The sequence below is a fragment of the Stegodyphus dumicola genome, chromosome 9 (genome assembly GCF_044657685.1).
Source record: "Stegodyphus dumicola isolate Sdum_Otavi_A_Nest chromosome 9, ASM4465768v1".
NCBI classification, from domain to species: domain Eukaryota; kingdom Metazoa; phylum Arthropoda; class Arachnida; order Araneae; family Eresidae; genus Stegodyphus; species Stegodyphus dumicola.
In genome coordinates, this window is record NC_140776.1 from 45,460,746 (window position 1) to 45,474,254 (window position 13,509).

Genomic DNA, 13,509 nt, shown 5'->3' on the forward strand with positions numbered 1-13,509 from the left:
TTCAACATAAATTCAATAATGTTAATCATTAAAAACATGTAACAATCAATTAACTTTTCCATCTCAAATCAAAATTTAAACATATCGATGAATGCAATAAGTACAAAAATTGTTACATTTTATTACACTTTCAACAAATATCAAATAATTCACAACTGATAGTACATATTTCCTTCTAAAGAAAGAAAAAAACCTAAACATATTATGCTTCAGTAAATATAGTTAAAGAAATACACATAAATAAAATTTTTAGTAAACATCCTTTTAACAAATTCTTTTCCTTAAATCCAAATCTTTTAAGATTTTCTTAAGCACAGAAACAAAATAATGTGAATCAATCAAATTCTTCATATTTTACTAAACCATAGCTAATAATAATCATATTGCATAGTATTAGATATATTTTATTAATGCCTACCATTTTAGCTGTTAAAAAACTTGTTGAAATGAAATAGTGAAAATGTTCATAATGTTTCAAAAGTTAATGATGTTTAAAATTGTTTCCAGTGAGAAGTTGTTAATTAGTAAGATGAGTGTGCATTAATATAATCTTTTCCTTTCCATATGTAATCACTGCATGAAACCACTGTAATGCTAAATACCAGAGTTGAAAATGATAGCTTTGTGAGGAACACTCAGTGAGAAACTTGAGAGGGTTTCGGTCACTCTTGATGATGATTCAGAGTGAAATAAATAAAATTCAGATTTCTAGGTAATAATAACAGAAAAGCTTCTTTTAACAGCATATTTTCTATTATTTTTAGCATATTTTTAAACTTTTTTCCTAGTGAAGGCTACTGGGTTTTTTATATTTTATCTTTCTGAGGAAAACAAGCTTCTAATGGTGTATGATGAAGCATCTGTGTAAATGATAAAAGGCAAGTTAAAATTTGGAGAGCAGCACTGAGCACTGCAAATGGCCCTGTTTTGACATCCACTGTGTTATGGTTAGCTGAAAGAGTATGTTGCTATTATTCATAAAACACTAAAATAATTTATTTCAACTTTTAAATACCAAAGTTTCAATGATTTTGTTTCAGCAGTGTGACAACATATGACTTTTTTCCCCTCCTATAGTTGTGCTCTAAAGTTGTAATGTTCAGTTGTGTTTTCTTTTTTTATGCTTGATCAAAATAAAGTATTTATGTTAATTTAAGTGTATATTGTAAGAATGCATCTATTCACTGTATTAGCTGAAGCAGATGTCAAATAAAATTATATTTGTTACAGTACTATAAATTCTTTAAGTGTGAAGTTTGACTTCCATCCCCTTGTACAGAAAGGTGAACATAATTTTTGGTGTCAGGAGTGGGATGTGATGTGCATAATGTAGGGGTGCATGCTGCATGGAAATCCAAAGTGAAAACTGATGGTTCCATTTTTTGGATTGTGGTAAGTAGTGGTTTTGGTTTTTTGAAATAAGGTTTAATGTTAAACCCTGTTAATTAGTGTTGTGCATTCAAGCATTCTTATTTGATAATTTGAGTTGATAGTGTCCAAGTTGAGTAAGATGTGATTTTGTTTGTAACTACTGTGTTCTAATTATTAATTTAGGACTGTTATATTTTTATTTAAGATGAATCTTAAGTCAATTAAATCATTAAAAAAGGATGCAATGGCACTCATGGCAGTGTAGTATGGATTAATAATTTTGAATTGCTTTGAAAATAATAAAATAGCTACTTTGGAAGCTTCAACAGAAAGTTCAGAAGTTTATGCAAGTGATAATGAATTTGTGAAAAATGTTATTGATAATATTTTAGAGGAAAAGAAAAGATAAACTAAGGAACAAAAATCAGATAAGGAAATTAAATTACAGTTAGAGAAAATAAAACTTTCTCCGTTAGAGACAAAATTAGCATTAGCTAATAATAGGAAAGACTTGTAAAAAATCAAAATGTTGAGATGGATACCTCAAATTAAAATATCAAAAATTTAATTTAAAGTGAAAAAACATTAACATTTTTGGTACCTACTAAAGTAGAACCTTTAATCTCTTTTTCCAATTAAATGAAAGGTTGTGTGTGTGTTATTATGGCAAAGCCTCGAGGGCTATCTGCCTAAGGGGAGGGATGCCTTCGTGGAGGACTTTCTAAGGGAAACTGGCTCGTATACACGTTACACATGGGGAAAACCACGAAAACGCCCATGCAGCCAGCCCGTTCGCGGGATTCGAACCTCGCACCGAACTACCAGTGTTCAGCGACTTTACCGCTCGGCCGCTGGTGGGCCCCAATTAAATGAAAGGGATTTTAGTTTTAGAACAAAAACGTACTCAAGGATTTGAAAGAAGAAATCCTATTAAATATTTTGGGGGAAAAAATACCACAAATTTAATAGCATATGTCAAGGAAGAAAATAGCAGTTAAACAGGCAGAGGCATGACTTGAATCCCAAACTTTAGGTTGTGAATGTGATTTTTATTTATTGTCATAAAAAAGTTAAGTATGAACTATAGCTTTTTTCAAAATCATTTTCAAGTAACAATAATAAGAGGGGTGAGGCAAATGTTAAAAATTATCATAAATATAATGAAAAAAAGTTTCAAATGCATATGTATCTGGAGTAAAAAGATCATGATGCATTTTGTGTAAAACTAATAATAATAATAATAATAATAATAATAAAAAAGTGTTACGACATCGACCTAATTTTAAAAGGTTTGCAATAAATGAGCGAACTGAAATCAACTAACAAAATCATTTTTGTTTCATTTGGGGGGGGGGATGAAATGTAAAAAAGCATAGAGACAGAAATTATTTCTGTGGGAAAGCAGATCATGATATGACTAATTTTCCTAAGGAATATAAAATTCTTTTGAAAACGGATAATGTTGATACCACACAAACTCAGGGGAATTCTTTAGTGTCAGGGTCAAGCTCAAGTGCATAAAATAGTTATGATAAAAAAAATTACAACAGCATTTGTTTCTGTTGCAAATGTAGAAGTACAGAATAAGATGCAGTCCTGTTGATTAATTTTAGCTAACTACTGTGAAAGTGATATAAATACAGAGATATAAATTGGGACAGATATGTGTCGGCAGATTATTGAAGCCTCTTCTTTTGAAAAAATAAACCAAGCAACCTGACAACAATTTTCGGATTTACTTTACATGTAAGTCAAGATGTTTACAAACCTAACATGAAAAGTGCAGAGTCAGCAAATTTTTGCATAGCTGCTTCAGACACTCAAGTATCGTGGGAGCTCAGTGCTTCAGGAATTAAAGAGAATGACGAGTTAAATGTAGCTGACAAAGCACTGATAGATAAATTTGAGAAAAATGTTATATTTGAACCAGAGACATGAAACTGATTTATTATGCAAATTTAGTTATAATAAATTAGGAAACAATATTTTTAGCTAAAAAGCAATTTAATAAATTAGGAAAGAGTTTTTCTAAAAATGATCGAGTTACTAGTAAGTATAGGGAAATAATAAACGATCAAAAACAAAATCATAGAAGCTTCATTATTTAATAGAAGAAATCAATAATTTTTAATGTTTTATGAATAAGAGCAGCAGCCTCTTTTGGTCGGTAGCAACACAGTACAAGTCGTAACACTGGGATCCCATGACCCCATTATCAGCTCAAATGAAAATTAAACTATAAATATGAAACATAAAATAAAAAAAAGGAAAGAAATCAAATTGATAAGTCACCCATGGGAAGTCGGACTAGTTTATGAACTGGTCTCTTCCTTTCACCTGAGACAGTTTTGTGTGACAGTTTTCAAGTTCAGCACTCTTACTCTATTATCAGTTAATTTATAGATGTGAATTTCTTTTGCCATTTTCCACTCAAGAGGCAGCAAGTATTCATTATTAATTAGCCCAAAATAATTCATACATAAATTGGAACTGAGAAATTTCCACTTGTGCCTGACTTGCAACTGATTCAAGTAGTCTTTTGATCACTAAACAGCTGGGAAATCTGTATAACTAATTTCTACTATTCACAGATGCTAATTTTTTAATTTGTAAATTTAAGTTCAGGAATGCTTTTAAACTCCAAATTAATAATGAAATGATGTGGTGTAATGACAGAAAAATCATTTCGTTTCTCAAAAACAGCCATTAAAGGAAAGGATGGGAGTTAAAACTGTGACAAAATGAGGAGCTGATGGAACATTCATTGCTCATTTGAGGCTTTCATTGGTCAAGTAAATACCAACGTCTCAACTGTATAAGCTTTTAAATAACTCTTTGAGACAATAAAATTTATTCTACAATCACTGAATATTTGAGTTGGCTTCAACTTTGAGTTGACAAATGAATCATTTTAATGCTGCATTTCATGCCTGAGCATCAAGATCATGGACAAGTTCTAAATGTATGTTCATGTGCTTTGGAATGAAAGCCGTCCATTTAAAGTGTGGCAAAACAAAATTTTCTTTTTTTCTTCCCATAGTTGTGTTCTAAAAATATAACATTTGGTTCAGTTTGCATTTTTGTATGTACGTAATGTAAACAGCAAAATAAACTATTTAGGCTAATTTAAGTTCATATTTATTGTAAGAAAGTGTTTATTAATTGTATAAGCTCAAGCAGATGTCATACCGACATAAAATGATGTTTGTAATGGCTCTTCTAAATTTTTCTGTCAAGTTTGATTTCCTTTCCCTTCTACAAAGAGATGAACAGGCACATTTCAGCTGAGCAAATGCTTCATCATGTTCTTTCAGCCAGGTGATCTGGTTTGAAGTCCTTCTTTTTGTCAACGTTGTTATAGGTTGTGGTTTGGTTTATATGATTAATGTGAAGCCTCGAGGGCTATCTGCCTGAGGGTAGGGATGCCTTCGTGGAGGGCTGTTGAAGGGGAAGTAGCTTGTATACACATTGTACATAGGGAAAACCATGAAAACACTCATGTAGCCAGCCTGTTTGCGGGATTCAAACCTCAGACCAAACTACCAGTGTTAAGCAACTTTACCCCTCGGTGGCTGGTGGCCTGTTAAAGGTTAGGCTGTTGAAAAAAAAAATTGAGTATGTATAATCTGTAATATAATAATGGTGCTAAAAGTTTCCTTACATCTTTCTTAGTAGCAGGAATTTTTAAATTCTGGATTGCTTTAACTTTTCTGGGTTAAGTTCATGTGAATCAAAACCAACCATATGTTCTAAGAATTTGATTTTATGCTTTGCAGTATATTTCTTGAAATTAACATTGAAATTTGCTTTTACTAGTACACTTAAGGTTTCATCAAATTATTTTAGATCTGTATTCTAGTCACTGGAAAATATAATTATATCATCAGTATAAGACGCAACATAGGGTTTATGTTGGGCAAGTCCTCTGAAAAGATGTGGTGGCATTTTTTAATCCACCAGATAAAACTGCAAAAGTTTATAGCACCCAGTGTGTCATAAGACAAATGTTGGCATTCAGGGTTTAGAAGTATTTGCCAATATTGTTTAAGATCACTGATGAGATTCAAAATGATCAAGTAGATGATCAATGTAGTTGGACTTTGACATTTGTTAAATTAGGTCTATAGCATTTTTATTGGAAAGGCATCAACTTCACTCTGGGAGTTCAGGAATTGCAGTCATAACCATACTGTTCTGCTTTTTCTCCACATATAAACTACTGATGTTCATATTCACTCTTTGCTTCAACAATTAGTTCCAACTATTAATGATTCAACAGTTAGTACCAACTGTAATATCTCACCAATTTTTTTATCAACTCCAGGAATCTTTTTTAGGACTTCAGACATCTAGTTTGGCTTCTGCTTTTTAGGTAAACTTTCAGGTTTGAGTCTGATGTTATATTCTCCTATATCAGCGATTTTCGGAATACCAGATCTGAGACAGGCATACTTTCTTAAAATTTCAATGAGTTTTTTTTGTCTTGAGCGATTCAAGAAACAGAACATCAATTTTTCGATCATGATGATATTCTTCTGCTTCTGGTGGAATAATTCTTGGAATATTTTCAGCTTCTCTGAAATCAATATCTGCATTGTGTAATACACCAACATGAGTTGCAGCAGTCTTGAATCCTCGTATCTTATTTGTGTGAAAGTGCTTTAAAGTGTTGTCAGGCATTTGCACTATGTAACTGTAAACAGTATGTTTGTTGATGACTGCAGTGGGTCCAGTCCATCTTGCATAATCTTTGTTTTCACTGCCAGGGACTAATACTGTGATTCTGGTACTTTCCTTAAATTCTTTATGATGAGTCTTCCATTTATGGTTGAATGCAACAATAATGAATATATTGTTGCTTGTCAGTAACTGTAAGTTCTGCATTTTCTTTTTATAACTTCATTTTCAGGTCATTCAGATAATCAGTTACTGAGCTTAACTGTCCATAATGAATAGGGTATCATTAGCCCAAAGCCATAAGGAATAGGGTTTCATCACCCACAAAGTTCATTTACAGCATTTTCAACATAATATGGATGCTCCATAATCATAATAACATCCATAATCAGCAATAAGTATAATCAAAATAATATGGAGCAGCGAGAAGGTACATAATTTTTTTTTTGTTGTTGTTTTGTTTTTCATTGAATGGGATAGCAAAGACAGTGAAAATCATTGGATAAAGAAAGACTTCAAAAAGGGATTCATTAGAAATTGGAACCAAAAATGTGCTCTAAAAAGTTCACATAGATTGGAATATAAAGTTCTCTTTCTACCTCTGCATATGAAGTTAGAATTAAAGATCTTATTGAAGCAATCTGTCCAAGCCTTACCAAATGAACGTTCCAAATACTCTGCGACAAATTTCCAGCCTCACCAACTGCCAAACTAAAACACGGTGCTTTTACTGGTGCTGACATAAGAAAATTTCTCAAAGATGGTAATTTTGAGAAAAAAATTGAAGTTTTGGAGAAAGAAACCTTGGCAAGTCTTTAAAATAACCAAGTTTCTGCACAGTAAGAAAGATCCAAACTTTAAATAACTACTGAGAAAATACTGCAGAAGTACAAAAATTTAGAATGTTCCATGAGTTCACTTCCTAAATTCACATTTGGATTATTTTCCTGAAAATCTGGGTATTGTTAGTGAAAAGTTGGGTGACAGATTTCATCAAAACATCAAAGAAATGCAAAGGAGATATCAAGAAAATAAACCACTTTGATGATGGCTGACTACTGCTGGATGATACACTGAGATGAAGACTATCCAGACATAAAATGAAAAGTGAGAAGCAGAGCATAATTGGCCCATGCAAACTTCCATACATAAAATAAAAATGTCTATTCTACATACATTGTCATGGTACAAAGTAAGAAAGAGAATAAAGCCTAAGAAAAAAAAATTAAGTCTATTTTAAAGATCTCACATTTTTGCAATTTTTCGAATTTTTACAAATTTTGAAAGTTGCAACGTTTGAAAAAGCCTGATGAGATGGGGGAAAATGAATGTCATTTTCTGATTCAACACTAAAATAGATACATACGAATCAATAATTGAGTGTTAAAAACATGACAGAACCTAAATTATGCAGGCTTGTGTATTTTTCCAAGAAACTACATTTGCATCTCAAGATTGAAGATATATAATTTATTCATATTTTATGGGATATAACAACTAAGTTCACAGAGTTCAGTACACACAGGCATAAAAACTTAGTCAACTATGTTCATAACTTGCTAAGTTAACAGTTAAATTCCATACTTGTTAACATAAAAAAGTATGTACTTCAGGCTACTGAAAAGCAGCAATCAAGCAAGCAAAAAATGGTAAAATATTATTTGATTCAACATGTTAAAAAATTTTAACTAATGCTATAAAGCAATTTACAAGTGAGCTTTTAGGAAAACAAAAAGTATATGAAACAAAATTCTAGAAACTGAAAAATGATTAAAAAACAGTAAGGCAAATACATTTAAAAAGTATCCTTCATTTACATAAAAAAAATGTTTACGTATCACTATTATTTTCTCTGTTGCATTAAAAAAAAAATTAAGTTTCTGGTTACTGATATAAACAATTTTAAGTATTAGAATTCCAGTTATTGTTTTTCTTAATATAAAACAACAACAATGTAGCAAGATAGACAATTCTCCTTTTGTCTTGCAATACATCGAGGAATATGAATTTTATTTCTATAAATTAATAATTGTCTTCAGATAAACTTTGTCTAAATTTTATAGCTTCTTACAAATCCCATATTTACCTTCTTCCATTAGTTGAAAATATTTCCTTGCTTCTTCATCAAATTCTTTATCATTTGATATTCTTGCATTTGCTTCCTTATACACCTAAAATATTTTTTGACAATGCACAAATTAAAAAACAAAACACACCATAATTCAAATATATTTGTGAAATATAAAAATTAAAACATAAATTATGGTAAAAAAAGCAGCAAGTGGAAAAATCACCTCAATTTTGATATTTATAATTAAAATCTAAAATTTATGTAGATGGCATAAAATGTGTAGCTGCTTTTTAATATGTGGGAAAAAACTACATAAGTAATAACTAAACAGATGTGATGTATCCATAAATAGTAGTCACTGACTTAATAGTGTAAAATCTGAGTATTATATTACAAATTAAAAGCTCATACTGTAAAAAATGAGAAAAAAGAATAACATGCATTGAAGGGCAGTAGAAATACTCTTTAAAAGTCTCTAATTTCATTGCCAGATTCAAATCAATAAATTTGGATGGTTAGTTTATTTGTTTATTGCCTTCAGTTTCCAGAAATTTATCAAGTAGGTTTACTCAACATGGACACTGTAACGATTTCAATTATTAGAAAATGAAGAATCAGTAAATATGTAAATTTGCTGCATAGCATAGATATGGATAGGCACAGAGTATGAAATATGGAACATAAGTTCTCCAAACAATCAAAATGTGCGAAATAATTTTTTCAAAATTTGATTTAGATACTTAAATTAAATCTTGAATGATTTTTTGTCGATTTTATCCCACATAGCATAGTTTAACGAATAAACTAAGCAGTTTACTACCTGCACAATCACATAGAATGGTGACAAATCTTTTATATGAAGTTTGCACTACACTTTTAATTTAATTTGCAGAATTTTTTTTTTTTAGAATTTCTGAAAATCGCTCCAATTTTCTAACCCATTATTAAAAAATTCCAAGTTTTAAAATTTTCAAAAATTAAACAAACTCTTCACCCTCTTAAGACAAGAATACAAGCCTAAAAAAAGAAGAAAAAGCAATATTCCAGATTTTTTTCCTTTTTAATACTTCTCATGACTTATGTAAAATTCTCATTCTTCCTTGGCTATTGCGTAACTTCATTTGAAAGCATGGTTTTAATGTTTTGATGTCATCAATGTGCTCAGTTTACATTGCAGTTTTGCACCGCAGTTAGTACTTACGATCACAGCTCGACTTTACAAATTTACGACTGACAGATATCGCATGTATTTGGGAAGAAAGAATTGCTTAATCTCGCAACAACTGAAGGGTATGATGTAACTTCATATCACACTATTCCCCTCTATGTATACATTTTGCTCCTTTATGTATTCCTTTCTAAAAAGAATTATTTGCAAAGAAATTAGGCTTAAAGACTTTTGCTATTTTGCAAATGAAATTTCTTTTCTTTTCTAAAAAGATTTTGAATTTAGTACTTATTTTATTTATTTATTTATTTTTTTGCTGATTTACTTGGCAAATAGTCTTTGTATTCTTTGCCATAAGTCAAACAATCAAATACAATCTTTTGCATTTTACTGTATAAACAACAGAGTAAGGCCTGATTGCTATATTTAAAATCATCTGCAATGGAATCTGCCATGCCATTTATAATTTTTTCCGTGTTATAAGTTCATACATATTTTTCTCAGCTTTTTATTTAAAAAAAAGATTTTCTTAATTTTGCTGTGATGTGTAATGTCATATCCTTTTACACAAAATTTCGCATACAAAAATGCGTCTGTGATAAAGTTTTGAAACCTTCACAGATTATAAAATTGACTCTTCACACTCTTTTAAAATGAGAATAATAAAAAATATTAATAAATTAATTAGGTAATTTTTCTAGAACTTGTTTTTAAACTAGCTGCTTGCAGAGCCAGAATTTTGCACGTAATGCATAACATGTCAGACCGAAGTCCATAGGAGCAAACAACTAATACATAAAATAAATAAAAAGAGGAGAGATTCACAGGCACATATACTAAAACCTTACATAGGGTTGCAAAATTTCATTTTAGTATTTGTAGCTAAACACAGAATCTCTATTGAACACACAATGGAGTTCCATGACATACAATGACATCTGCACCTTATATTATATACACATATTTCTCCTGATGCTGGTCATTATTTGCATTTCAGAAGAAACTGATCAGTTTGGATTGGATAATTAGGAGTGTCTTTTGTTCATTCTATGAAAACATAAATAAGACTGATTGGATACTTAAATATCATATTTTTATGTATATAAAGGTAATTTTGATCACCAACATACATTAAAAATGTTGCATTGAATTTAAGACATTAGTAATAAATTCACGCAGGTATATACTAATTCACAGCAAATTAAACAAAAGGAAAACTAATTATATCATTGAAATTATTAAATAAATACCTCAAACAAATGAGTTAATGGATCTGCACTAAGCTTTTCTTCACTTCCAAATTTCCTAAAGCCAGCAGCAAGAATACCTAAAGAAAATAACTTTACATCAATAATTAAATGTCAACAAAAAAGCTTTTATTTCTCTTTATTCATTAATTAATTTTAACTATATTTACATACCATACTGAAAACCCCAGTCTCCAATATAATTCATTCTAGTTACTTCATGTCCTACATAATTACATATATTGGCTACAAAGTTTCCAATGATTGTTGATCGAAAATGGCCATAATGAAAAGGTTTAGCAATGTTAGGTGAGCTGTTAATATAACACATAAAGTACTTTATTTTATGACAACAAATAATCATAGCACAAAAATGTATAAACACAGGATTTTACCTACATAAAAAGTAGGAACTCATACACAAATATATAATATAATATATAAATAAACTTATATATATATATATATATATACATATATATATAAAACTTAACAGACAATTTTACTTCTACATGCAAAAAAAATTTCCTCGTACTTATTTAGACTAACCTTGTTATTCATTTAAGCCTTTGGATTTTCTTTCATTCATAAAGGCATTCAAGATGTAAAATTTTTGTCTCAGCATAATAAATATTCACTACTGAATAAACTTAGTTGCCATGCACTAAAAAGTCACAAACTTAAATTCAAAGCATTTTTATAAGCACAAAATTTTATATCTTGCAAATTTCAGACATTGTGATTTGAGGGGAGAATTACGTTAACTTCGTAGTGAGTAGCAGTTCCTTCATTTTTCAATAACTTTAATAATTTGTATGCAAATATCCTTTATTTGTCATTGAAAGTGAATTACACTATATTGGACAGACTTTTATTTTTTGTTTTTTCATTATTGCATAACTATTTTGGCTGGCATCAGTAAATCTCTACATATAATAAAACAAAGAGTCTGTGTGTGTGTGTCTTTCGTTCATGTTGCGCGTAAGCTAATAGACTTATGGCTACGAAATTTGGTACATATGTGCATGTAGACATGAGCCAGTGCACCTCGAAGTGATTTTTTCGAAATTCGAATTTTTTTAATTTTATGTTTTGTGGCGAAATCGCGTCATTTTGAGACACAATGGGCTATAGCAAAGCGAGATTTTTTTCTACGCACTCCATTTTCACATCGTCATGAAATGTAGACACTTAGCTATTTTTCGAACTTAAAATAAATTTTGTGTTTCAATAAATCGATTAAATACGAATTTATTTAACAAAGTGAGCTTAACACCTTTTGGGATTTTTTCTAAAAAAGTTTATGTTTAAAAATGTACAGTTTATTTTTCTTTGATTTTGGGACACGTTAAACTTTCATCCTTGCGACTGCTTTTACAAAAAGAATTTTGGAAAAATGATAATATTTTGTATTTAAAAAAATTTTTTTAAATGAAGCTTCCGAGTACACTTCTCACATCTTTAAAAATGTGATTCTGGCAACAATTTTCCTGTCTTATTGTTGTCAACAGATTTTAGATGAAATAGCATCATTTTGAATAGTTTCATTCTTTTAGAAATATGGGTTTGGCAACAATTTTTCATCGTATTTCTTATGTCACTGTTTTTAAGAGATTGGCATATTTCATTGTCATTTATATATATATATATATATAATACATTTTTATTGATTTTTTTTTGATAAAGTTGTTCTGTAGAGTAAAATTCTGAGCGGAATTTTATGTTTTTTGAGTTGCTTTCATGTTAGTTTTTGCTTATTTCACTGTTTGTAAGATATTGAAAAGTTTTGCATGATTTTTGTTCTTCAAAGGAAAGTTGGTTAATGTTTTTATCAGGATAATTAATATTTGTATTAAGGGATATAGCTTATTTCATTGTAATTTTTTTCTCTTGAAAATATAAGATAAAATACCATTAATCATACTTTGCTTTTCAGAATTTTTTGTTTTTTGTATTCTTTTATGTTATTTATTGTTCATTTCACTGTTTTTAAGATACTGAAAAGTTTTGAGTTAATTTTTTTAGAAAACAAATTTCTTAACGTCCTTTATACCATTTGAGTTCTTAAGATTTTGCAAAGGGAAGTTGGTTAATTTATTTATTAGGATAATAAATATTTGTATTAACGGATATTGCTTATTTCATTGTAATTTTGGTATACGTAATAACTATTTTTTATGAAGTTGTTCTGCAGAGTAAAATTCTACACATTTTTCAAATTTAACGCTTGGTGTTTCCTTCAGCCATTTTTCCGGTACATTTAAAAGCCAGACGAAGGCTGGCAGCGAAGCTGCTAGTATTATATAAGTTATGGCAGATGAAAGCAATTAAATACATATATATTTTTAATCCTACACCCATCTTCGGCATTTGTGCCATTAGTTGACCAGCAGCCCAATACAATGATGACAGAGTAAAAAGTAAGGGTAAAAATTAGCCTTCATAACGTTGTCTGTAATAAACTTTAAAAGAATAGGGGAGTTCTTGAGGCGGTTATCATCCATATCTCCCTGATGACACAGAGGGCAAAGATTTGAATCCTTGACTCCAATCCGATGTAAATGTTGCTGCAAATAATCATGGCCAGTTGTTAAACAAAAGCAACAACTCCAACAGCCTGAGATAAGAAAGTGGGGATATCAAGAGATCCAGCATTGGCAAGTCTATCTGGTAATGCTAAATCTGCTGTAGCGCTTATCACCTTTTAAGAATCTCTTAATGACAGAGATTAGTAAAATTCTTTTCTTTTGATTAGTGATAAGTTCTGGCTCTTCAGTGATTAAGCAATTAAATATCTGGTTGTAACAAAAGTTTTCTGCCAAAAAAGGTTCTTAATTAAGTTAGGATAAAAAAAAATGAAAGCAGTACCTATAATGCGGCATGTATCACCACCTAAATGTATGATTTTCTGCCAATGTCTGGGTAGTTTTTCAAAGCCTTCAGCCCTGAAACTTGGTGGCCGAAGGTCCAAAAAC

At 30.2% G+C, this 13,509-nt stretch overlaps 1 protein-coding gene across 2 annotated transcripts in view; it reads right to left on the minus strand.

Moving 5' to 3' along the window:
* The window catches only part of LOC118194435 (putative arginine--tRNA ligase, mitochondrial), a 70,577-nt gene that overhangs the window by 43,134 nt on the left and 13,934 nt on the right, over nucleotides 1-13,509 (minus strand). For both annotated transcript variants that reach the window (XM_035365593.2, XM_035365594.2), the window contains exons 6-8: nucleotides 10,709-10,848; nucleotides 10,538-10,614; nucleotides 8,135-8,219 (exon numbers count right to left, since the gene is read on the minus strand). In XM_035365593.2, the coding sequence (XP_035221484.1) occupies nucleotides 8,135-8,219; nucleotides 10,538-10,614; nucleotides 10,709-10,848 (302 nt within the window). The remainder of the gene's footprint in view (nucleotides 1-8,134; nucleotides 8,220-10,537; nucleotides 10,615-10,708; nucleotides 10,849-13,509) is intronic.